Source organism: Trichosurus vulpecula, chromosome 2, assembly GCF_011100635.1.
Source record: "Trichosurus vulpecula isolate mTriVul1 chromosome 2, mTriVul1.pri, whole genome shotgun sequence".
Lineage (NCBI taxonomy): Eukaryota > Metazoa > Chordata > Mammalia > Diprotodontia > Phalangeridae > Trichosurus > Trichosurus vulpecula.
Window position 1 is genome coordinate 430652986 of NC_050574.1, and position 27631 is coordinate 430680616.

The 27631-nt window shown below is 35.7% G+C and overlaps 1 protein-coding gene across 1 annotated transcript in view; it reads right to left on the reverse strand.

Moving 5' to 3' along the window:
• The window catches only part of CFAP47 (cilia and flagella associated protein 47), a 965255-nt gene that overhangs the window by 617158 nt on the left and 320466 nt on the right, over nucleotides 1-27631 (reverse strand). Inside the window, exon 35 of the mRNA XM_036744194.1 lies at nucleotides 15258-15355. Coding sequence (XP_036600089.1) covers nucleotides 15258-15355 — 98 coding nt within the window. The remainder of the gene's footprint in view (nucleotides 1-15257; nucleotides 15356-27631) is intronic.

The following is a 27631-nucleotide window of genomic DNA, read 5'->3' on the forward strand; positions in this document are numbered from 1 at the left end:
CATGGGTAGTGTCTTATAGGTATACATCAGTGTCTTATAGATTCTGAAAGGTAGACATCTATTCAATACTGGAAAAAAGTTCTCATTATGTTTCTATAATGGACATACTGCTTTTGTCATGCAATATATTTTATCCTTTGGCTATAACCAAATCCAACAATTATGTCTGCAATAATTTCTTGTATTTTGTCTAATCAATTAAAACATTTTTCCTCTCGTTACTATCATGAGGGCAGGTAGACACTTAATGAGTTAAAGTTCTAAGCCAAGATGAACGATGTCCTACTGTCAAGGGCTGAAAGCAATGGCATATGTTCTTATACAGCCTCTGCCAGTTATCTGTGAAAGAGTATGGAGAATAGGAGAAGTATCACAGGACTGGAGAGGGCAAATGTTGTCCTGGTTTAAAAGAGAGAGAGAGAAAAGAATCTGTAGTTACAAAGGAAATCAGCTATTATTGATTAATTTGATTTATTTCCAGTTTGATTATAGGATTAGGCTCCCTTCTTTAGGAAGAGCCAGCCCTAACAGCTGAGTGGGACTAACATAGATAGTCTCTTAATTTCAAGTATATATTATTTCAAATATAGATTTAGTGAACAGATAAATTGAGAAGACTTGATCATTTAGTAGCAGATAATTTAGAAGAATAAAATAATCATAAGATTATAAGATTTTTCAAAAGGCTAAGTCTCCCTTTCTAGCAGAAAGGGGGGTTGACCAAAGGCTGAGCAGAAAGTGGGGGGGGCAGTTGAGCAAAAGCCAAGTTCCCCTTTCTGGCAGCTGGAGAAAGGTTAGCCAGAGGTGAAGGTAAGCCCCCTTTTCCTTTTCTTTAGCTAGAGTCTAAATTGAGTCATGCACTCTGCTAAGGAAGATGGGGTAGGGTGGGGGTGGGAGTGACCGCCAACCACTGACCACAGGTTCCTCTTTCCCAATACACAATCTGGTCACAAGAGTACCACCTGAAGGAAAGGATGTCCAGAATAAGATTAAGAAAGTCTGGGAGAGGCTGACTAGTAAGGTGACCTGCCTTGTGCAATTGAATTATGTTCAAAACATGCTTGTGTAATTTTTCCAATTCTTCTTTTTTGTTATGAAAATCATTTCTGTAAATCATTCCTTGTCTCCAACCTCTGAGGAATCAAGTGATCTGATTTGATATGCAAATGTTAGCTTTGCAAATTAAATCGTAGATGGCTCAGTAATTTTGTCCTCAGTTTGTTTTTTATTTCAGATACTCAGTTTTAACAGTAAACCATGGTTCAATGAGTCTGATTTCAATTCCTGGTAAGATTCTACAATGTATCATTATGGAACATCTGGATAAGGAAATGGTGTTCACAAGAAGCCAACATGGCTATATCAAGAATAGATCATGCCAGACAAAACTCGTTTTCTTATTCCACAGAGTTAAGGGACTGATAGATAAAATGAATGCTTCAACCTTAGAGGAGCATTTTACAGTCTTTCTGTTCTTATGGGCAAGATGTACAGATGCTGGATAGATGATAACACATATAGGTGGAATTAGAATTAACTAAAATGGCTGAATGCCAGATTAGAAGAAGATTTCCAGTGAAATGTCCCAGGTTTCTTGTGCTTGGTCTCATGTTGTTTAATAGTTTTATCCGTAACTTGGATAAAGATACAGATGGTATGCTTATCATATTTATAGATGTAACAAAACTGAGAGAGTTAATATGTTGATTTACAGTCAGAATCCAATCCTCCTCCCCCAAAAGCCACCCCTTCTCTTTTCCCTTCTCTTCTCTCCTTCTCTTTGTTTCAAAACCCTTTACATCTTCCTATACTCTTCTCGCTTCCTCAGCCTCTGATGATGAAGTGACGCTTCTCCTTGCTAAGGCTATCCCTACTATATGTGCCCTTGATTTTACTTCTCCAACAGTTAACAGCTGCAATGATCAACCCCTCCAAGTCTTCAACCTCTCCCTATCTACTTCCTTATTGCTTTCATAGATGCTCAAGTCTCCCATACTTAAAAACCTTTACTAGATCCTATTATTCTCTGAAGTTATCATCTCATAGCTCTCCTCCTATAGATAGAAAAATCAACCTACAACCCCTGACTTCACTTCCTCTCCCCATCCCATTGTAATCTGACCTCTGAATTCATCACTGGACTGAAATAACACCCCTCAAAGTTATCAGTGATTTCCTAATTACCAAATCTTACTGTATTTTTCCAATCTTCATCTGTCTTGACATATCTGCTCCACATGATAGTGTCAACTACTCTTTCCTACTGGATATTCCCTCCTCTGTGGGCTTTTATGATATTATTCACTTTTGAGTATACTCTTACTCATTTAACCCCTCCACAATATCCTCTTTTGGTTCATCATCCAGAGGATGTCCCCTAACTCTGGGTCTTCATAAGATCTTTTCTCTATGTTCTTTATCTCTCTCAGTGAACTCATAATCTCCCATGAGTTTAAGTATCATGTCTATGTAGGAGATTCCCAAATCAAGATAACACCAGGACCCAGTAACTCTCCTGAAATCCAGTCCGTTATCACAAATTACCTACTGGACATTTGAAACTGGAGGTACTAGAGACATTTCAGAATCAATACATCCAAAACAGAACTCATTATCTTCTCCCTCCCCCCACCCAAAAAATCCATCCCTTTTCCAAAGTTCCCTGTTCCTGTTGAAGACATCATTCTTCCAGTCTTCCAGCTATGTAAACTTATCCTTGCTCATTCCCTCTCCCTCAGCCAACATTTGACATCAGCTGCTGGCTGCTTATTTGATATCTAACATATCTTCCATGTTCACTTCCCTCTAGTCACACAGATTTCACATTACTTCAATTTCTCAACATATGTCTCTTAGATTTCTGCAAGTGCTTCCCTGCCTCAAGTCTCTTTCCAGTTCAATGTGCCCTTTCACATTGCTCCCAAAATGATTTTCCCTAAGTTTCCTTAAGAATTTGACCCTGTCACTCTCCTATTCGATCCACTTCATTGCCTATTATCTGTAGAATCTGATAAAAGCTTTGCCCATCTTATCTTCCCAGCCTCATTATACTGATGTGTGTTTTGTGACCCAGGCAAACTGGCTTCTTTTTTTTGCCATTTCTAACCCCTATATATTTGCAGTCTTCCATGTCTCGAATGAACTCCCTCCTTGCCTCCGATTTACAGAATCATCTTTTAAGATACAGCTTAATTACTGTGTTCTACACCAGTGCTTGTCAAAATCAAATGGAAATGGGGGTCACTAAATCATACATAAAGATCCCTGAGTGGGGCATAACTTAGAATACCATATGTTAACATTATCTATGTCCTATAGAATTTTTATTTATTTATTAAATATTTCCCAATGTTATTTTAATTTGTTTAGGCTGCAATTCAGCCAGAAAGACCCATGTTTGATGCTCCTCTTCTCCATGAAGCCTTTCCTGACTCCTGCAACTGCTAGCACTGTTTCTCTCAAGTTACAATGTGTTTAACTTATTATCTTTATTCCCTTTACATTTATTCTTAGAGTCATATATGAATTGATTGTATCCCAATGAGAATATAAACTCCTTATGAGTAGAGACTATTTGATCTGTTGTATTTGTATCCTGAGCACATAGTATGGTATCTGGAACATAACAGACAATAGATACTTGCTGATTTATCTTAGCAGGCTATAGCAATGGACTGAACCTAATAAGGTGCAATTCAGTATGGATAAATACAAAGTTCAAAAATCTATTTGAGAAGCACAAGATAGCACAAGTATGGGACGTTCTGAAAAAGATCTGTAAGTTTTGGTTAACAATAAACTCAATAGGAATCAGCAGTATGATGTAGCAACCCCCCAAAAAACTAATGGGATCTTGGATTTCATTAAGAGAAGAATAACTTTCAGGAATGTGGAACTGATAATTTCTGTGTACCATGTCCTGGTAAGATCACAACTAGCATACTCTTTTCAGTTTTGGGCACTATAGTTTGATAGAGATAGAGAAGACCCTTTTGACCATTCTATATAAGGATATGCTGTAAGAACCATGACAGTTTAGCCTGAAGAAGACAAGAATTTGAAGTATCTGAAAAAGAATTTCAAGTATCTGAAGGGCTGATATGTAGAAGACTAGGATTAGGTATCTATACTCAACCCTGGATTGTGGAATTAAGAACATTAGGCAGAAGTTGCAATGGCCAAGTTTAAGCTTGATATAGGAAATGTTTCCTGACAATAACATCTACCAAAAATTGGAATAGGTTCCCTCAAGAGAAAGTGGGTTCCCCATCACTGGATATGCTCAGGTGAAGGCAATTTTACAGCTTGTTGGGGATGCTATACAGAGAGATCTTATTCATATACAGGTTGAACAAGATAGTCTTTCGAGTCTGTTCCAACTGTTAGATTTTGTGATTCTGATTCAAATTCTTCTTCCAGGGTCTATTTGTGATAAAAAAAAATTATAAATGTAGTTATAGTTTTTGAGTGTATAGAATAAGGTACAGCTCAAAACCCATTTTTCCTCACTTTCTGTTTTCTGAGAAATTTTCAATGAATAATGAATCCGTTCTCCAGTGTTTTTAGATAAGAGCTAATCAAAAGCTAAATGTTTATATGCATTAGATTCCATTGACAGATTATCTTTTCTATTCCATTGATCTTTCTTTGCTATTCTTTTTCTATTACAAGAGAGTTTCTAGAAGTATACCTTTACACATTTTGAGATCTGGTGATACCAATTTTCTTTTTCAAAATGCTTGTGGATATTCTTATTCACCTCTTTTTGTCATGGATTTTATTCTGAAATAATATTGATAGCTTAATTGGGAAGGGAGGGGAAAAGAATAAGCATTTCTATAGTACCTAAAATGTACCAGAAACTGTGCTTCATGGTTTACAAATGTTATCTCATTTAATCTCAATTCTTATTTCATTAAATCTTTAAGTTAATTTGAGAAGTAATGACATGTTTACTATATTCACTCGACTTAATTATGAGCAGTCTTGTTCATGTCTTTGTTTTCTGTCAAAATCGTTTTGAATTTATTTTTATAGATCTCTTCTATGTCTTAATGAGCTAATGACCAAATATATGGTTAATTTTATTATTGTAAATTTTTTTCTTGATTTTTGTAGACGGCCTACAGAAATACAGGTGATTTTCAAGTATATCTAGCCTCTTTCCTTGGGTTCTTTGTTACTTTCATTATTTTTTGTTGACTGCATTGAACTTTTAGGTCACACTTTAATTTCTTCACTGCCATTTTCTTGTTCCTTTATTTTTCACATGCTTTATTCTTATTACTAAGATTACTAAACATTTTAAATAGGAGTTGAAAGAGTGGATATTTTATTAATACCTGTTTCAAATATAAATGCTTCCGGTGTTTGTTCAGTAATTTTATACATGTAATTAGGTTGTAATTTCAAATATTATGTATGTACCTTTTTATCAAATTGTGGACCCCTTTTATATTTTGAAACATAGGATCATAAATCAGTGACATATTTTATCAAAGATTTTCACTTTAATTGAACGTGATTATATTGCTTACCTTTTATCTTGATGATATAGTTTATTACATCATTTGCTTTCTCGGTACTAACATCTCTTTGAATTCAATTTATAAACACTATTCAAATAGGATAGATTTTTTTGTATTCAACTTGGATATTTTATGTAGCATTTTTATGTCAGGATTCATTAACTGACAGAGAGCCAGACTTTTGGCTCAAAAGTCTTATATTCAAGTCCTACCTTAGGTATATAATGGTTAAATCATTTAACTTCTAATTGCCCTCAGGTAAATTTCTAAGGCTATAAATTGCATATCAGGTGATGCTATGAGTTTCCTCATTTGTGAGTTTCCTATAACAATGTTATCACAGGTCAGGCCCCCCCAAATCAATCATTATAATGATACATGTTTATTTGTTTAATTTAAGAATCAACACTTTGTTTCATGGCAGAAACTCTATTTTGAAACATGAAAAATTCATCTAAGAAATTTTTGTTCTTTAAAACTTTCCAGTGAATCTTTCTTGACCAAGAGACATTTTTACAAGATAGCTCTCTAATAGCCTATGTGATTTCTTCTTCTGGGGTCAATCTATTTATGTTATCAGCATAGTTAATTATTAGCATTGCATATTCTTTGCTCATTGTTTTCATCATCTATTTCTTTTAGATTCTCAGATGAGTCAGGACAGAATGAAATATAGTGATCTCATAATTTTCTTGCTTTCTTCTTCCTTTAGTCTATTTTATTTCTGATTTAGGGGATTTAAACTTGTTCTGTTCTTTTTTTTCCAATTAGACTTGATAACTAGGTATCAAAACTGTTAGTCTTTTTTACAAACCACCTTTTAAATTTATGACTTCAATTCTTTCCTTCTCAATTGCATTAATCTCTCTTCTAATCTTAGTTACTTCTTTTTTTAGGTTTCTTTGTTCCTTGTCTAAAGTTTTAAGGTGGAGTCCACTTAATAATTTTCTATATCTCGTTAATATAGACATTCAAACCTTGGATTTGTCTATATGTAATGCTTCGAGTCATTACTCCCTGTTTTAGTGTGTAGTTTCTGTTTTGTTGATAGGTTATAGAATCTTTTTAATTTTTTTGTTTTAATTAGCCAAGATCTGCCTTCTCACCTTTCCACACTAACTCTACTTTCCCAACTCCCATAACAAGGAAATAAGAAAAAGAAAACCCATTGTAAATAATCAAAACAAATTTCCACAATTATTATGTCAAAAATTGTCTCATTCTGCATAATGAGTCCTTCACTTTTCTGTCAGGAGGTAGATAGCATTTTCATTATTTATTATCAGGAATCATGGTTGATGAGTTCACTGGTAAGAATTCAGCATACTAGTATTCCATCACATTTATATACCATAACTTGTTCATCCATTCCCCAATTTACAGTCATCTCCCTCAGATATCCATTCTTTGCCACCTCAAAAAAAACCAAACCCTATATTTTTGTATATCCTTAGAGTTTGTTTTGCTTTGGAATAAACTCTTCTTTAATTTACTCTCTTAATTCTCCCTCCTCCCTTCTCTACTTTTTCCTCTTATTTCTCTGCTAAATGAAATGTATTTCTGTACCCAGTTCTGTGTGAATGTGAATCCTTCTTTCTTCATTCTTTTGACCAGTTCGGATAAGAGTGAGGTTCAACTGTCAACCACTACCTCCTAAGCCCTCCTCCTTGTTTATGTAGAAGTTTAGTTATGTACACTGATTGTATGAGATTATTTTCCCTAACCTTCTTTTCCCTTAATCTCCTGCATTCTTTTCTTAATATCATGATTACATAATAGAGCCACTCCCAAGCCTTGTCTAATTGAACTCCCTGTATCAACTCAAATGATGATAGAGTTCAGAGGGGACACATGTATCATTTCCCAATATGTGAATGTAGCAGTTTATCCTTAGTCATTGTTTATTCATGTTTGCTTTCTTAAGTTTCTCTTCCCTCCTGTACTCCAAAATTTCTCTGAAGCATTAGACTTTTCATCAGGAATGTTTGGAAGTTTATTTCTTTAAAAATCCATTTTTTTTTTACCCTGTAGCATTATGCCCAATTTTGCCAGGTAAGTTATTTGTGGCTGTAAACTCATATGCTTTGCTTCCTGGATTATGATATTCCAAGTTCTCTTCCTTTATAGGGGTGATTGTTATATCATGTGTCCTCCTGACTATGATTCCTCAGTCTTGAATTCTTTATTTTTGATTGCTTGCTGCATTTTTGCTTTGAGCTGGAAGCTCTGGATTTTGTCTATCATGGTCCTGGTAGTTTTCATTTGGGGATTTATTTAGGATGTGACAAGTGAATGGTTTCTATTTCTACCTGCCCTCTGGTTTTAAGATATCTGGGAGGTTGTTTTTTAAGATTTCTAAAAATATGATGTCTAGACTTTTTTTTGGTCATGACTTCCAGACAGTCCAATGATTCTTTAGTTTTTTTTCTCCACAATCTATTTTCCAGGTCAGTTGTTTTTGCTATAAAATATTTTATGTTTTCTTCTATTTTTTAATCTTTTGACTTTGTTTTAATATTTCTTATTGCCTCATAGAGTCATTGCCTTCTATATAGTCTATATGAATCCTCAGGGAGTTTATTGCTTGGAAAAGGTTTTATACATCTTGTGCCCAGGTGTTAATTTCTTTTCTAATTCTTTCTTCCATAGCTCTCATTTCTTTTCTATTTTTTTCTTCAAGCACTCTCATTCCATTTATAAAAACATTTTAAAATCTTTTTTTCAAAGCTTGCTTCATTTATCTCCAGGAACTTTAGTTGTTTGTTCTCAAGCTATTTTCTTCTCTGAGCTTGTAGATGTTTTGGAGTCATTTTCATCTTCTGCTACTGTGTTCCTAATGTCCCTGTGACCATAATAAATCATTTGTGGTGTGGTTCTTCTTTTTTTACCCATTCTTCCAGACAACTTCCTGACTTTGGAGCTGATATTATGGCTGGGCTCTGCCTCATTTTTGGAGTATGGACTGATCCTATTGCTGCATTCTTGGAGTATTGAGTACCGTGTTATTCCAGAACACCAGGGGTAGTCTAGGAACTGGTGTGCTCCAGGGAAAACATGGATTGCTGGCTGCTAGGCCTAAGCTTTCTAAGTTCCTCACTGTAAAAGAGCAGACTGCTGCTAGACTCTGCCTCTATTAGCCTACCTGGAAAGTTCTGTTAGGTCAGAGTGGCAGAACTGTAGGCCCCACTTTCAATAGTATTTTATTTTTTTCCAATTAAATGTATAGAAAGTTTTCAACACTCACTTTTATAAGATTTTGAGTTCCAAACTTTTTTTTCTCCTGCCCTCCCTCCCCTTTCCTCTACCTTCTTTCCCTTCCCCCTCCCTAAGACAGCAAGCAATCTGATATAGGTTATGTATATAAAATCATATTAAACATATTTCCACATTAGTCATTTTGTGAAGAAAGAATAAGAACAAAAAGGAAAAGCCAAGAGAAAGAAAATACAAGAACAAAATTAAAAAGTTGAAAATAGTATGCTTCAATCTGCATTCAGATTCCATAGCCCTTTGGATGTGGACAGTATTTTCCACCATGAGTCTTTTGGAATTTTCTTAGATCATTGGATTGCTGAGAAGAAATAGGTCTATCAAAGTTGATCATCACACAATGTTGCTGTTACTGTGCACAATGTTCTCCTGGTTCTGCTCACTTCACTCAGCATCAGTTCATGTAAGTCTTTCCAGGTTTTTCTGAAATCTTAGACACCACTTTCATCTGAGATTCTTGCCCTAGTTATTCTTCTGCAGGCCAGACTGGATGCTAGAAATGAGACTATGCTCTGTGCTCGGGGTCTGAACATTACTAGGTGCTGCTATTACTGCTGGCTTTTGAACTTCCCTTCTCAATACACCGCCCAGGGCCTCCCTACCCAGGAACCATACTCCCCCACAGAGATCCCCTTCTCAGTCCCATTTGAATCTGTTACCCAGAACTGGGTCATGAACAACAAAGCTTCCAGTTGGCACCTGTCTCTGTCACAGTGCTCCAGTATGAGTCTGAAACCTCTCTTTGCCCTGATGCACAGCTTCTCCCCTGGCTCTGTAGTGCTCTTGGCCTGACTCTATCCCCAGTGTCCAAAGACCTCCCTGTCTGTCTCCCTATACCAACTGGACCAGACAAAGAATTTACTGTGATTTTTTCCGGATTTCCCAATCAGAATTTTCTAGATCTGTTTGAAAGCATTAGATCATTGCATTCCTTCCTAGTACTCTGTCATCCTAGCTTCTATCTGATATAACCTATTACTTTTGTGATTACCATTTTCACACAGAATCAGAGTATGTCAAGGCTGAGAGGTAATCTAATCAACTCTATACCTGAATAATAATTATCACTACAATATACCCAACAAGGTGTCATCTGTAGATTTTGCTTGAAGACCTCTAATGAAGAGGAATCTACTTTCTACCTTTCAAGGTGGCCCATTCCATTTTTAGATAGTTCTGATAACAATGTTTACCAACTGCATTTTTGCCCTTGAAAGCCAAACAGAATAAGCTTGCTCTTCCACATGACATATCTTCAACTAGATAGCAGGCCTCAGTCCCCTTGAGTCAACTCTCCTCCAGGCTGAACAACATCAGTACCTTCAACTGCCCTTTGGCATCCCAGTTGACTTCCTCTGTACACTTAGAGAATAATAGAATTTGAGAGCTGGGAAGGGCTTTAGAAGCCATCCAACCTATACCTGAATGGAGTACTCATCATAACAGAGCTCTGAGAAGTGGATGTGCAGACCCTGCTTGAAGACCTCCAAGGAGGGAAAAGCCACTACCTCTCAAGGAATCCTATTCCACTTCCAGACACCTCTACGCCAGGAAGTTTTGTTTATTTTGTTTGTTTTTGTTTTATTTCTGATATCAAGTCTAAATTGATCTTTTTTCAACCTCTACTTATTACTCCTGGTTTTCTACTCTATAGCCAAAGAGAACAAATCTAATCCCTCTTCTACTGTTTAAATGACATAGACTCAAAGCCCTTCCCCATCTTCTATGACTAAGCCATGGTACTTACAAATGAATCTAATATTCTGGAAGAGGATTGCAATTATGCAATTCTTCTAGGAGTGAAAATTTTGAGTCACCAACTCTAGCTTGTCCTAAACTATGGTGACCAATAATATTTAAGATGCTGCAGTAGTAGTAGTAATAGTACTAGTAGTAGTAGTGGTAGTAGTACTAGTACTAGTATAGTAGTACTTAGTAGTCAATTTGTAGTAGGCATTGCAGTAATAAATAGCTAACATGTATATAGTACCTACTATGCTCCAGGCACTATGCTAAGTGCTTTACACATGGTATCTCATTTGATCCTCATAACAATTAGAACACTGTATAATGAGGTTATAGAGATGACCTATTTAACCCTATGTCTATCTTGCTCTATCTTCTTTAAATCTCCCTGAACACAGTCCTTTTTGAGTTCTTGCATGGCCTGAGACCAATTCATATTTTTCTTTTTGGCTTTTGATGTAGGATCTTTGACTTTGTTGACTTCTTCTGGCTGTATGTTTTGATCTTCTTTATGAGTAAAGAAAGATTTTATAGTCTGAGACCTTTTACACTAACTGATCATTTCCCCAATCAATCACTTGACTTTTGAGCCCTTTGTCAAGGTATGACTGCTTCCAGAGTGGAGAGTGCTCTGTCCAAGCTTCAGGGGGTTTGCATTGCTGTTTTCAGAACTATTTCTATTCTGAGGTGGTATGATATGCCTCTCCTGGCCTATGCTCCAGTTTGTGAGTGCAAGCACTCCTTTCTGCCATGAAACTACCAGGAGGACTCCCTCTCCACAGCCACCACAAGCTCTGCCACACTAGCACTCCTTCTCCCCTAAGGACTGCCAACCAGGACTGGGTCCCAGATCCAATCAGGGCAAAGCAAGATAACACTGCCTCAGTGCCAGCAAAGAGATCCCTGCACTCCTGCTCTGATCAGCTGCTTGATTCCTCCCACCATCTGTGGGTCTTGAGTTCTGGAACCAGCTGCTACTGCTACTGCTGCTGCTGCCATCACAGCTACAGCCACCTCTACCACTTGGGGCTGAGGTCAGACTGCTCACTTCTCCCACCCAGGGCCAATAGTTTTCTCTTTGTTGTTGGTGTTTGTGGGTTGAGAAGTCTGGAAATTGCCACAGCTACCAGTGATTCAGTGCCTTGAGGCCTGCTCTGCCTGGTCTACTCAGGCCCACACTGGGCTGTGCTCTGCTCCCAGCACAGTGTGATAGACCCTTACCAGCGACCATCCAGGCCATCTTGGGCTGGAGACTTGTTTTACCCTGTCATTTCATGGGTTCTGTAGCTCTAGAATTTTTTTAGAGTCATTTTTACAGGTGTTTGGAAGGATTTGGGGGAGAGCACCCTCCTCCCTTTATTTTGGTTATTAACTCCTCACTAGCTGAATTTGTTCTGTCCTTTGTATTCTAAAAATGATTCTCCTTTGCAGAAAAAAATAAGCAAAATAATCAAGCCTCTCTTTCTACTTTGTCCTCTGTTATCCACACAGCATAGCAACCTTTCCTTTTTTGATCCTCCATAGCTTTCCTCACCAACCTAAGCTCATCCTGAACTATATTACATGATTCTGACTGTGCCACAGTATTATACACATTCTCTATTAACTGACCTTGCTTCCATGATTCTGTAAATGTTTGTTTTGCTTTTAAATCTGAAGTTGTTGGGCAAGATCTTGGTTCATCCACATCAGTGTCTTTTGACAATTTCCTCTATCTATCCTATAACAATTGGTTCTCTTTGAATTTTTAGAATTTTATTCTTCAGAGCTCAGAAGTTCAAGCCATTGAATCTTACCTGTGTTTCCTCAGAACACTTTGAAATTTTCTGTTAATAAATCTAAGGTGCATATCATATTATTCTTAGCTATCCAGTCTTCCACTATCATAAATTCTAGAAGAGCAGTCATTTCACCTATAAGATTTTCATCACCTCTACTCCAACAGCTAGTTCCTCCTTGTTGATGACAATCAAATCAAGAATGGATGATTCATTCTGCTACATATTGAAGAATGAAATTATCATTAAGGAAAATCAAGACATTCTTTGTATTGGGATTTTTTTAAAAGGAGTTCCATCAGGTGTACATATCATTAAAATGTTCCATCACTATTATAGCTTGTCTTTGCTCCCGATCTGTGATCTGTTTCCCAAGTACCTCATATATTTTCTGCCTTCACTGATGTCGCCTAAATTCTTTGTGACATTATACTTTCTTATGGTTCCTAGAATTTTTCCCCTTTTTTACCTACCAATTTCTTTTAAATAGTGTATACTATTCCAGAGCCACATCCAGAACCAGTCACTAGATTGATTCCACCAAAGCTCAGTGGTACTTGTGAGGTCACATGCTTCTCTCTGTGTTAGAATCTCTAATTCACTTTTTTAGTGCTCATATGTTATCCCTGTATTTTGGAAGTGGACTAGCCTGCCCTTTGCCATGGATAATATTCAATGGGCTATTGCAAAAATATAAAGACAGTGTACTCTTTTCTGGTTACTGCAAAATGATCCCCATGATTCCAAATTCCAGGAACTATGATCCTCAATCCTCTTCATTGGATAACTGCTATGGCTGACTAATTAATTAATAATCCATTTCAATAACACTTTATAGATTATTTTCAGACCATTTCTGAGCATCCTTTTTTTTAGTTTCCATGTAGGCCTATGTCTTCTTCATATTTCTGCATGGGAAGAACTTTGTGTGCATAGTCCATAAATGTTGGAAAAAAATGAATGATGGAATGGCTTTTCTCATTTAGTTCTGTCCATATATCTACTATATCTAACTTTTTAAGACATTATTTAGCCCTGCAATTTCTTTATTTAAAGGAACTATCATGCATAAATGTAGAGATAATGAATTATTAACAATTATTTAAAAAGAAATTATTTCTCTTTGTACGACATTTTCCTTTATACATTTTGATTGAATTAATATAGATATTTAAGATTAGTATTCTGTAATTCTCATAAAACTTTTTAGTCCATCATGCCCTACATTATCTCATTGAATACATTGAGTGTCGAATTCACTTTTGATTTGAACTTTGTCCAATATCTCTAGTGCAAAACTGGCTTTTCATAATTTGGCAGTATTAAATAGCAGATTAAAGACCATCTTTTCACTTGAGTCTATCTGTAAAATAATAATACTTGTACTACTTATGATGTAGTGAAGCACACAGTGAATGGGATTAGACCACATTACAAATTAGAAATTGAGAAGGGAAACGAGGTAAAAAAAGTCATCAAAGAAATATATGATGAACAACAACAAAAATGTGCTCGTAATGTGTCTTTCTATTTATGTATCACTGACTAGTTGTTTTCATCAGATTTCTAGTAAATTTATTTGATGATTTACTAAAACATAGTATACATATTGTTTTATTTTTTCTAAATTGCCTAAGATGTCAGTTATACTGAGATTATGATGTTAAGATTTATTATCCTGAGTCCCTGTTAATGCAATCAGTAAATGACAAGATCTTTCCCATCCATTTGAATAGGCTTAAGGTGGGGCCCCAGGTGGGGCCAAAGAAGGGAGGTCTGATCATATCTTTGCTCCCAAGTAGGCCCAAAACTCCTATCTATTAGGTGCTAAATCAATGTGGTCATGAAGCCCCCAGGGTCTTAAGGGGAGGTGCTAAGACCAGAGCCAATCATAGGAGCCTAAGTTCTGGTTGCTCAGATGACGCTTGATGATGTCTGAAATTGCATAAAAAAGAAAGACAGAGCTATTTGCTTAGGGCTCTCACTCTTGGTGGTGTGCTGATATGGAGACTCTGTGCAGCTGTAGTTATGAGCCATTCAGCTTGCCCGGATGTTTGAACTTGGTAACCATGAGTTGGGTACCTATGGTAACTATGAATTGGGATTTGAATCAGACAAGGTCTGTCTGTTGATGTTTGTAATTTGTTTGTATTTGCTCTGAAGCTCAGGGTGCTGGCTTTTTCCCCTGAACTAAGTGAATGATATTTGTATACTGGATTAAAGTAAGATTGTTAACCCCTTAACATTGATTTCCTTAGTAAAGCAGATCAAAAGAACCTGGGCTTGCAGCATTCTGTGAGCTGGTTGTTGTTGGTTTTACACCCCCGCAGTAGCTGCTAGCCAAATTGTTGAAACAGTCCATATGTTTTCCAAGAATCTGAAGGATTCAGTATATCCTTTTTAGCCCAGCTAATTACACTGTTTCCCAGTGTAATTAGCCTGATATTTGGTGCTTCTATGAATTTTTGAGGCTTCTGTTATATTTTTCAATATTGGTTATTTTCACAATTATTTCATTTCATTCCCTTTTAGAATCTCATTTGAATTCCTTATATGATTGTTTTTTCAAGCTTTTTTCAACATTTTCCTTGATTTGTTTTGTGATATCAAATTTCTAGATTTTGGATCAATCTCTCCACTGGCTTTTTTAAAAAAAATATATACTTCAAGCCTCATTCATTCATCCCAAATTTAGTTGTTAAGTATGTATTGTCTGTGAAACATTATATTCTGTAGTATGGGAGAAAAAATAAGGCATGCTCTTCATTCTAAAAAAGAATAAAAATTCAGCAGGAGACATAATTTATTAAACTGAATTATATTTGTTTCTATCCTGAATACCAAGAACAATCCCTTCAAATAAAAATCAGAATAACTGAAATACACTAGTGTTTTCAAATACAATTTACAAATTCTGAATGAAAACAAGTCTTACCAAAAATGGACAGTAAGCTGCCACCTGTGCTGCTAAAACGAGGCCATCAAAAAGATCTTTATCAAAATTTACTATCCATTTCTCAAGGGGAGGAAGACCTAGTTGAAAGAAGGAAAACAAAATAAAGTAGAGTTATCTTGCTTTATTGAAAAGGTAAAATGATTTGGAAACATCACAGATATAGGGAGAAATTTTTGCATCTATGAAAGTGTAGATATTAAATTTTATGTAGATAAGCTATTTGGAAGGTATGTTATTTACAAGCATTAATCTGCATTGTAAGGGCTTCTATTTCTTTATATTTCAAAGGAACAGAAATATTTCCTCCTATGAACTTTCAAAGGTCTTTGCCTCATGCACTTTTGCATTAAACTTGGGATTATTAATTTTTATATAGATGCCTTACTTCCCTCTATTAGAATACAAGGTGCTAGGAAACAGTAAACATGTGTTATTTTATCTCTCTTATCTCCTCAGCATATACTAAGTGCTCAATAAACTACTCTACTTAGAAACCCAATCTCACTAAATAATTTATTTTTCCTTGACATGGTCTTGTTAAATAAGTGTTACTATCTTCTAAATAGAACTTTGGGAACGGATTTTTTTATCAACCTTTTTAACCATTTTCCATGGCATTTTTAATCTATTATAAATATTCCATTATAAATGTATATCTATTATAAATAATCTACTATAAATATATAATTAATTACAATAATATATTGTAATGTATCTATAATCTATTATAAATGTATAATGACCACTTGTTATGTATTAGGTATATAAAGCACTACAAAATGGATAAAATCAGACTCAGAGCCTCCCCCTGAAAGTGTGAAAATATTTAGCTACAGATACATACATATATACTCTAGATGAGGACATATCATGCAAATTTTAATCATATAAAATTGTGTATATATAGATATGTACATATGCATATTGAAGATATGTGCATAATATTGCATATGTTCATAAATATATATGTGATATATATTTGAGTGTATATATATGAGTGTACATATGTATAGACACATCGATATATTATATATACACAGTAGCTTGGCCTAATGGAGACATTCCTTCAGAATCAGAAAGAACCAGGTTCAAGTCTTAAGTCTGACACACTAAACTAATATAAGTTTCAGAGAAGATGACAGTCTTCAATGGTAGAGGAAGATCCATTCTTAAAGCTTCCTAACTTATGGAATCATAGGTCTAGTTAAAAACATATACATTTAATATATCTAAAGGAAGTCCTTAATCTTCTATTTAGTTTCATTATGTTTTATGTTTTACATAGTACTCAACACATAAAGTTGTTATACAATTCCAATACATTTTGAATATATGTAATAATAGAAGCACAGAATTAATCAGAGCTAGACTTTTCAGGCATGAAGTCTAAGATCTCTTAATACTTCAGCTACTTGGACTTCCAGGAGCCAAGATGTAAATTAGTAAGTAAGTTACTATCACTCTCCCTTTTTGACACACAGCACCCCAAGAAAAATCCTAGAAGAGTGGAGTCAGCAGAAAGATGGGGTGGAGCAACCTCTTAGCCAGGGAAACTTGGAGGATCAGCAAGAAATGTCCATTTTATTATGGTAAAAGGGGAGTGCATTCCAGGACAGGAAGTGTCCCAGCAAGACAGCAACAAGTCCCACCTCACCAAACCAGTGAAAGATCCTGAGCCCCATGGCAGTGGAGCAGTAAATGCCAACACCAGGGACCCCCACTAGCCAGGGGAACTGGCAGACTCCATCTCAGAGAACCACCACTTGCATTGGTACAGCCCCAGGTGGGCAGGAGTCCCCCAACAGTGGACGCCCATGTGATTCAGCACAACCCTGGTTGGGTAAGCATCCTCCAGCAGCCAGCCTTCCTTATGTTCCAGTACAGCCCCACAGGCAGGTGTCCTCCAGCAGTGGATCTCCAGGTGCTTTAGTGTAGTCCCAGGCAGGTAAGTATCCTCTAGTGGGAGGACCTCCATGTGCTTCAGGGAAGACCAGAATGGGCAGATATCCTCCAGCAGCCAGACCTCTCTTGCTACAGTGCAGCTCTAGGTGAGCAGGTGTCCTTCAGCAGCTGAACCTCCCCAAGCTTCAGCACAGCCCCAGGGAAATGCAGAAAAAAACCCACCTTACCTCAGCACACACCAGATACCAGCACTAGGACCCCAGCTCAGCACCAGATAAGTCATCAAACTCCTAGAGACCCCCCAGCTGCCAGTACCTGAGGCCTCAGCACACAAATCCAGTAACCAGGCCCCTGAGCACCACCACTAGAAGCTTGAGATAGAGTCCCCTGTGCTCCAGCAGAAGAGCTCAACTTTAAAAGCCAGGACATAGGGAAACATCATGAGTAAGAAGCAGAAAAGAACACTGGCTATAGAGAATTATTATGGTGACAAGAAAGATCAAAACACAAATTCAGAAAAGGACAACATTGTCAATATACCTACATCTGAAACCTCAAAGGAAAATTTGAATTGGTCCCAAGCCCAAAAAGCCTTTCTGGAAAAGCTTGAGAAAGATTTTTAAAGTCAAATAAGAGAGGTAGAAGAAAAATTGGGAAAAGAAATGAGAGGTATGCGAGAGAGAGTCAACAGCTTGAAAAAGGAAGGACAAAAATTGACTGAAAAAAACAGCTCCTTAAAAATACAGTAGGCCAAATGGAAAAGGAGGTACAAAATTCCACTGAAGAGAGGAACTCCTTAAAAGCAGAATTGGACAAATAGAAGGGGGGGTAGGGTACAGAAGTTAACTGAAGAAAACCGTTCATTAAAAATTAGAATTGGACAAGTGGAGGCTAATGACACTAAGACACATCAAAAATCAAACAAAATCAAAACAACAAAAAATAGTAAATGTAAAATACTTCATTAGAAAAATAACTGACCTGGAAAATAGACCCAAAAGAAAGAATTTAAGAATTATTAGTCTACCTGAAAGCCATGACCAAAAAATAGCTTGGACAGCATCTTTCAAGAAATTATCAGAGAAAATTGCTCAGAGGTCCTAGAACCAGAGGGGAAAATAAAAATGGAAAGAATCCCCCAATCACCTTCTGAAAGACATCCCAAAATGAAAATCCAAGGAATATTGTGGCCAAATTCCAGAGTTATCAGGTCAAGGAGAAAATACTGCAAGCAACTAGAAAGACATAATTTAAATAACATGGAACCACAGTCAGGGTTACACAGGATCTAGCACCTTCCACATTAAAATATCAGAGGGCTTGGAATATGATTTTCCAGAAGACAAAGGAGCTAGGATTACAACCAAAGATCAACTACCCAGCAAAGTTGAGCATAATCTTTCAGGAGAGGAATTGGTCGTTCAATGAAATAGAGGACTTCCAAACCTTCCCAATGAAAAGACCAGAGTTTAACAGAAAATATGATCTTCAAATACAAGACTCAAGAGAAGCATAAAAAGGTAAACAGGAAAAAAAAAAGCCATATTATTCAATAAGACTAAACTATTTATATCCCTACATAGGAGAATGATACCTGCAATTCTTGAGAGCTGTATCTTTATTATGACATTTAGAAGGGGTATACATAGCCAGAGGGTGTAGGTATAAGGTGACTTTGATGTGATGATAAAACAAATTAATTAATGGGTGAGGAAAACAATTATACTGGGAGAAGAGGAAAGGAAGAGACACAAAAGGGTAAATTACTCACATGAAGAGGTCCAAAAACCTACCAGAGTAGAGGGAGAGAAAGGAGAGAGTCAGGCATTGTTGGAACCTTACTCTCATTGGATTTGGCTCAGAGAGAGTAATAATATGCATACTCATTTATCTATCTATCCTACCCTATCAATCTGTCCTACCCTATGGGAAGTAGGAGGGGAAAGGGGAAAGAAAATGGAGGGAGTGGATAGAAGGGAGAGCCAAAGGAAGGAAGAAGTAGTTAAGGGAAAGAAGAAAGAAAATGGAGGGTGGCTGATAAAATGGAGGACAGATTGAGGGAGGTGGTGGTCAGAAGCAAAACACTAGTGAGGAGGAAAAGGAAAAAAGGAGAGAGAAAAGCATATACAGGGAAGAATTTGGAGGGAGAGAAAGACACAATTAGTAATCTGTGTTAGTAACTGTGAATGTGAATGGGATGAACTCTGTAATAAAATGGAAGCAGATAGCAGAATGGATTAAAAACCATAATCCTACAATATGTTGTTTGCAAGAAACACATTTGAAGCAGAGAGATACACACTGAGTAAAGGAAAAAGGCTGGAGCAACATATATCATGCTTCAGCTGGATTAAAAATAATCAGGGGTAGCAATCCTGATCTCAGACAAAGCAAAAGCAAAAATAGATCTGATTATAAGAGATAAGGAAGGAAACTACATCCTGTTAAATGGTACCATAGACAATGAAGTAATGTGAATACTAAACATATATGCACCAAGTGGTACAGCATCCCCATTCTTAGGAGAAAAGTTAAGTGAATTACAGGATGAAATAAACACTAAAACAATACTAATGGGGGACCTAAACCTCCCCCTCTCAGAACTAGATTAAGCTAACTACAAAATAAACAAGAAAGAAGTTAAGGAGAATAGAATTTTAGAAAAGTTAGATATGGTAGACCTCTGGAGAAAATTGAATGGGAATAGAAAGGCATATATCTTTTTCTCAGCAATATATAACATCTACACAAAAATTAACCATGTCCTAGGGCATAAAAACCTTAAAATCCAATGCATAAAGGCACAAATATGAAATACATCCTTTTGAGACCATGATGCAATGAAAATTACATGTAATAAAGGGCCACGGAAAGATAGACTAAAAGTTAATTGGAAAATAAATAATCTAATCCTAAAGAATGTGTGGGTCAAACAACAAATCACATAAGCAATCAATAACTTCATCAAAAAGATTGACGATAATAAGAAAACGTAGAAAAACTTATGAGATGCAGCCAAAGCAGTTCTAAGGGGGAATTTTATATCTCTAAAAGCTTATATGAATAAAATAGAGAAAGGGAAGACCATTGAATTGGGCATACAACTAAAAAAGCTAGAAAAAGAACAAATTAAAAATCCCCAATTAAATACCAAATTAGAAATTCTGAAAATTAAAGGAAAGATTAATAAAATTGGAATTTAGGAAACTATTGAATTAATAAATGAAACTAAGAGCTGGTTTTATGGAAAAAAAACAATAAAATAAATAAATCTTTGGTTAATTTGATTTTTTAAAAAAGAAAGAAGAAAACCAAATTACCAGTATCAAAAAAGGGTGAATTCACCACCAAAAAAGAGAAAGTTAAAAAAAATTAGGATCTATTTTTCCCAACTGTATGCCAATAAATCTGACAATCTTAGTGAAATGGATGAATATTTACAAAAGTATAAATTGTGTAGATTAACAGAGGAGGAAATAAAATAATTAAACCCATTTCAGAAACAGAAATTGAATAAGCCCTCAATGAACTACCTAAGAAAAAATCTCCAGGGCCAGATGGGTTCACAAGTGAATTCTACCAAACATTCAAAAAAATTAATTCCAAAAGAATATAAACTATTTGGGAAAATAGGTAAAGGAGTTCTACCAAATTTTTTTCTGTTACAAATATGGTGCTGATACCCAAACTGGGAAGAGCCAAAACAGAGAAAAAAAATTATAAACTAATTTTCCTAAAGAATATAGATGCAAAATTTTTAAATAAAATATTAGCAAAGAGATTTAAGCAACTTATCATGATGATAATACACTATAGCCAGGTGGGATTTAAACCAAGAATGCAAGGCTGATTCAATATTAAGAAAACTATCAGCATAATTGACCATATCAATAACAAAATTAACAGAAATAATATGATTATCTCAATAGATGCAGAAAAAGCTTTGGACAAAATACAGCACCCATTCATATTAAAAATGCTAGGGAGTACAGGAATCAATGGAGTTTTCCTTAAAATGATAAGTAGCATCTATCTAAAACCATCAGTAAGCATTACATATGTTGGGGATAAGCTAGAGCATGTCCAATAAGATCAGGGGTGACACAAGTATGGCCATTATCACCACTGTTATTCAATATTGAACTAGAAATGCTAGCTTTAGAATAAGAAAAGAAAAAGAAATTGAAAGAATTAGAACAGGCAATGAGAAGGCAAAGCTATCACTCTTTGCAGATTGTATGCTGATGTACTTAAAGAATCCTAAAGAATCAACTAAAAAACTACTTGAAATCATTAGCAACATTAGTCAAGTTGCAGGGTATAAAATAAACCCACATAAATCATCAGCATTTCTATATATTACTAACAAAGCCCAGCAACAAGAGATAGAGAAATTCCATTTAAAGCAACTACAGACAATATAAAATATTTGAGAGTATACCTGCCAAAACAAACCCAGGAATTATATGAACACAATTACAAAACACTTTTCACACAAATAAAGTCAGATATAAATAATTGGGAAAATATCATTTGTTCATTGGTAGGCTGAGCTAATAAAATAAAAATGACAATTCTATCTAAATTAATTTACTTATTCATTGCCATACCAATCAAGCTAACAAAAATTATTTTATAGACCTAGAAAAATTAATAATATTCATCTGGAAGAACAAAAGGTCCAGAATATCAAGGGAAATAATGAAAAGAAATGCTAGGGAAGGTGAACTAGCCATACCAGATCTAAAACTTAACTTGTCTCAGCATTACAAGGATCTAAGACAATTCCAAAAGACGCATGATGCTATCCATATCCAGACAAAGAAGTATGGAATCTAAATGCACATTGAAGCATACTATTCTCTCTCTCTCTCTCTCTCTCTCTCTCTCTCTCTCTCTCTCTCTCTCTCTCTTGTTTCTTCTTTCTCCTGTTCTTTCCCTTTGATTCTAATTTTTCTTTATGATATGAGTAATGTGAATATATGTTTAATATGATTGTACATGTATAGCCTATATCATATTGCATGCCTTCTAAGGAAGGGGAAGAGAATGGAAGAAAGGGGAGAAAATTTAGAACTCAAAATCTTAGAGAAGTGGATGTTGAAAACTAAAAACAAAATTTTAAAAATAAAATCAATATTGTAAACACAGAAATTTATTTATCCTTCTTATATAATAGACACACAGGTAAAATTTCAAATGGATGAAAGAAACATGTTGAATAAACATCTGGTTTGTTTTTGCTGGTGGCCAATTTTGTTGGCCAATGATAGCATCAATTTATTCTTGTGAGATATCAGCATGGTCATTACTACAAAACTAGACAGTGTATAACTGTTACCCATGAGGCGACAAACAGTATGTAATTACTGTTGATCACTTTGGTCACACATATTATTGGATATGTTTGGAGAAAGGTGATTAAATACTACCCTAATCTGTACCCTAAGTACTTTATACCTGGATTATTGTAGCAAATTCCTATCTTTCTGACCCTTTCAGCCAACCAAACACATAGCTACTGGAAATATCTGTCTTAAGTAAGAATTTACTATTCTGCTTAGGAATCTAATCTCACCAAGCAACTTTCTTTTTCTTGACGTGGATTCTTTGCTTCTTCCTTCTTTCCTTGCTATCTTAGCACATGTTACTTTTCCGACTTCACCCTTTTCATCTTCTTTTGTTCAAAACTTGAATGAAAATTTATCACTTCCAAAAAGCTTTTCTCTGACTAAACTCATTTTCTTCTGATGACTCTTGTAGTTGGTTAGTATATGTTGTTAGTACTGTTTTTTCCATTCATTTTTATTCTACTTAGGAAGTAATGTTCATTTGGCTTTTTCAAATATTGTCTCATATACATTAATATTTATGTATGTACTTTGGATAATATTTGACCTAAATCACAGGTTGTGTTTGTCCTTGACATCAGGAAAATGATGACATGACTTGCAATGGACTTTGATTTGAGTGAGGGAAGACTGTGCAAGGTCACCAGCCTCACTTTCTCCTCCAGAGCCATCTGAATCCAGTGACCCAGTATTCATCAGGATGCCTGGAGATGACCCAGAATGCAATGGGAGACCCTGGCCTTTGTAGGCTCAGGCCTTTTCATGTACTCATTTAGGTGAGGTAAAGCCCATTCAGTGAATAGGGCACTTTAAGAAGTGAGACAAGGGATGGCCCCTTTAGTTAGAAAAAAAGAAAAAATAATAATCAAGCTGGGAGGGGAAGACCCTCAGGGTTCTGTTCCAATGAGAAACAGTTACCACTGGCATTTACTCTAAGCCAGGAGGGCCCAAAATACAAGCCATTAAGTGGAGTTTGGGAAGGAACCTATAGTGATCTGAGTTATGAGTTTCAGAGTGAATGGGGTTTAAGGTTTTGATGAAGGAAGGCAGGCAGGCAGGCAGGCAAGCAGGAAGGAAGGAAGGAATCTAGCCAGTAAACCCCAAGTTAAGTGGGCAGCTTCTGGCCATCAAAATTTACCTTCCTTTGGAGAGGAAAAGGAGAGGGAGAAGGAGAGGGAGAGGATGAGCTGAGTTACCCAACTATCTGGGTACCCTTTCAGGCAGCTCAGTCTATTCATAGATTGCGTTCTTCCTCCGCTTTCAAAGAGGACCATAACATTAGGGAAACGATGACATGACTTGGAGTTCACTTCGATGGGCATTACCTCACCTAAGTGAGTACATGAAAAGGCCTGAGACTACAGGGGCCAGGGTCTACTATTGCATCCTGGGTCATCTCCAGTCATCCTGATGAGTATCAGGTCACTGGACCCAAATGGCTCTGGAGGAGCACAGCCCTCCTTACTCAAGTCAAAGTCAACTGCAAGTCATGTCCTCATTTCCCTGATGTCATGGTCCTCTTTGAAATCGAAGAACAAACACAACATTGATATAAATAACAAAATGAACAAAAGCCATAGTGACTTTCTTATCTAAAACATTCTTGTAAGTAACCTTCCCAGTTACACCATCTATATCACTTTTTATTTTCTGCATAAGAACATAACATCTATTGGAAATGTATAACAACCTTATATGTTGAGTGCTATGTAAAGCATAACAAAATTATGAAGTTAATAGAAGACTCAGGACTTCCCCTAGATATATTAATGTGTATATATGCACCTGGACCTATGATTTCATAAGTTAGGCAGCTCTTAAAGTAGACTTGATTGGGTTGTTTTGTTTTGTTTTTTGACTAGGTGAAAGAGGCCATTCTTTGCCTCATTTCTTACCTAGCCTTAATCACTGAATGGGTGTTACTTCAGTTGCCTCAAATTGAGACCTGGGAAAAAACTTAGTTTAAAAAGGCTGAGGTATTCCACTGCAATCTCCAGTCATCCTGATCTATATCTTGCCACTGGGCCCAGAGAGTTCTGGAGGAAAGAGTAAGGCTGGAGCTTTTGCACAGCCATCCCTCACTTAAATCCAATTCCCTTGCAAGTCATGACATCCCTTTCTGATGTCATGGTCCTCACCAAGAACGAAGGACAAACAATGATCTCTGAGTAGAAATAGCTGCCCTTCTAGGGACCTAACTGGCCAGTTCCATTTGGGCAATACAGCTCCTTTCTTCTTTCCTTCCTTCCTTCCCTCCTTCCCCTCTCCCTCCTTTTCCTCCGTCCACATAGGGAGTCATAGTGTTACCTGAAGGCTCTCTGCCCAAAGGAATATAAATTTTGATCACTGAAACCTTGCAAGCTATCTTGGGGTTTGTGGGCTAGATTTCTTTTCTAAAGGGCCGTGCTTTAAACCCAAATCATTCTGACTCTCATTGATTGGCCAACACTAGGTTTCAGCCCAAGTCTCACTTGGTCATTGTTTGGGTTCTGATGGCTCAGAGTGAGTGTAAATGCAATTGTTCTGTTTTGGCCAGAAACCCTGAGGGTCTTCCCAGATGGCTCTGGAGGAGAAAGTGAGGCTGCACAGCCCTCCCTCACTTAAATCCAATCCCTTTGCATGTTATGACATCACCTTCCTAATTTCATGGTCCTTTTGGAGAACAAAGGACAAACCACAAATGAACAATTTTTAACATAAATAAACAGGATTATCATTCAATTATTCACTCTACTGTAGCAAATATGGTCTTTTCTAACACTAAATCCTTTTTTCCATTGTGAATATCATTTCTGTGATACATCTCTAATACTACAGTGATTCAACACCTTCATGTAATGTATCAGCAATAACAATAGAGATAAAAGAGTATAGCGGATACTGAAACAAGAGGAGAGCTTTTGGGCCTATTTTTTTCAGTCAGTCTTCTCAGTTTGTGCAGCAAATCTTATAAGTAAGGAGTCCATTTCCCAGGATTTTGTGTGCTTAAATTTATTTAACCCTAGATTGCTATACGCATTTATTTCTCAGTGTTCCTTATTTGGTCTAGGTCAGTCATACATGTTTCTAATTTTTTTTTCTTTTTGCTAGTACCAGATAGATGCATTAGCTACTTATAATATGAGAACTGGTAGAGCCAAGTCTATTTCCTGCCTACTTTTCATTATATTACATGATGTTCTTCACATTTTGATCATCCAAATGAATTTCATTGTAATTTTGTATAGGTCTACACATTTTTGTATTATTAAAATTTGGAGCAATTTGAGTATTATGATAATTTTCCTAGATATGTAATAAGTAATGAGAATAATAAAACCACTGAAGTGATCACATATGTATCCAAATTCATTCTATTTGAACTTCGAATTCTGCAAAATATAGTAATTGGCTATATCCCAATGGAAATATGCAACGCATATTCAAAGTACTTGGCCAGCTAAGAATATTGGATCTGTCTCCAATTATTTAGGTCCTCTTTCATTTCTGTTTAAAGAAAATGTTTTCCCTTCCTATATTTTTCTCTTAGATTTTGTTAATAGTATACAAAAAGTCTGATGATTTTTGTGGATTTATTGTGTGTGTGTGTGTGTGTGTATATATATACATACATATACATATATATATATATATATTGCTGCTTTACTGTAGTTCTCTTGTTTGTTCTTTGTTGACTCTTCAGCATTATCTAAATATAAGTTTATCTTCAAATTGAGATATATTTGCTTCATCTTTACCAATTCTTACTCCTTCAATTTATTTACTTTGCCTTAATACTTGCTTTTCTAACTTTATATCAAATTAAAGTAGAGAAAATGGCATTCTTGAATTAATTCTAATCATATTTGGAAACCTAGCTTCAATCTGATGAATGTAATACTAACTCTAGATATGTGTGTTTATAATATGAACTTTGCAGTTTTATTTAACAGATCAATAGTCTTTTGTTTTCTGTTTTATCTCTTTACTTTACTAATTTTCCAGGGGTTTTTTAGTTGTGTGATCACTTCATTAGATCAATTCATATAGTTCTCAAATTTATCACTGAATTACCTATTTTCCCAAATATAATTTTTATTTAGTCACTTATGTATCTTTTGACCTATTTATTACTTAGGATAATATTACTAATTCTGTTTTTAAGCATATGTTCTTTCTTCATGCTTTCCTTATTGTGTTATGCTGTGTAAGGATGCATCTACTCCTGCGATTTTTATCCATTTATCTATGAGTTCTTAGCCCACATTTAGGTTGTTATAAAGATGTTGAACAATAATAAAAATAAGTATAGTCATTAAGATTCTCATTTAATAACTTGCAAAGTGTATCACACCTAGCTTTTCTAACATTCTGTTCATTACTTTCACTCTTGTGTTTCTATTAGATTTATCTATGTCTAAATTAAGCATTTTGAATAATAATTATTTGCTTGCTATTTAGTTCTCCTTGTAATGCATTAAGTTTTATGTATATATATATATATATATATATATATATATGTACGTATGTATGTACGTATGTATATATATACTTGGACTCCATGCTATTCAATGTAAATATACTTAATATTAATGTTGTCCGATTATTTTTAGCTCTTGTACACAATGTAGTTTTCTTATTTATTTTTCTGAACAACAGATTTTTACTGATGCCTTGTTTTATATCATGTTTGCTATTGCTTTTTGGATTTATCAGCAACATGATAAATTTTAGTCTAATGCCTCATTGGAAAAATGTATGAATCTTCATCTTTTAAATATGTTTTTGTATGCAGAAAAATTGAGAGATGATCTGCTTAGCTACATTTTTTTTATTTTATGGAATTAATTCTATTCATCATTCACAGCTATCATTTTGTTTTCTTCTCAATGCTATCTTGTTATATTATTTTTCTTTAAAAAAATCATCAGTAGGTATCAATGTGATGTCGAGTAAATCATTTAACCTCCCTCCCCTAAATTTCCACTGTAAACTAGAACAAACTAGATGGCTTCTGAGGCCCTTTCAGCAGTAGATACATGATCCCGTCTGCAGCTAATGTCACATGACTCAAGACCAGGCTATTTTCAACTGCTTACTCCAGTTCAGACACAAATCACT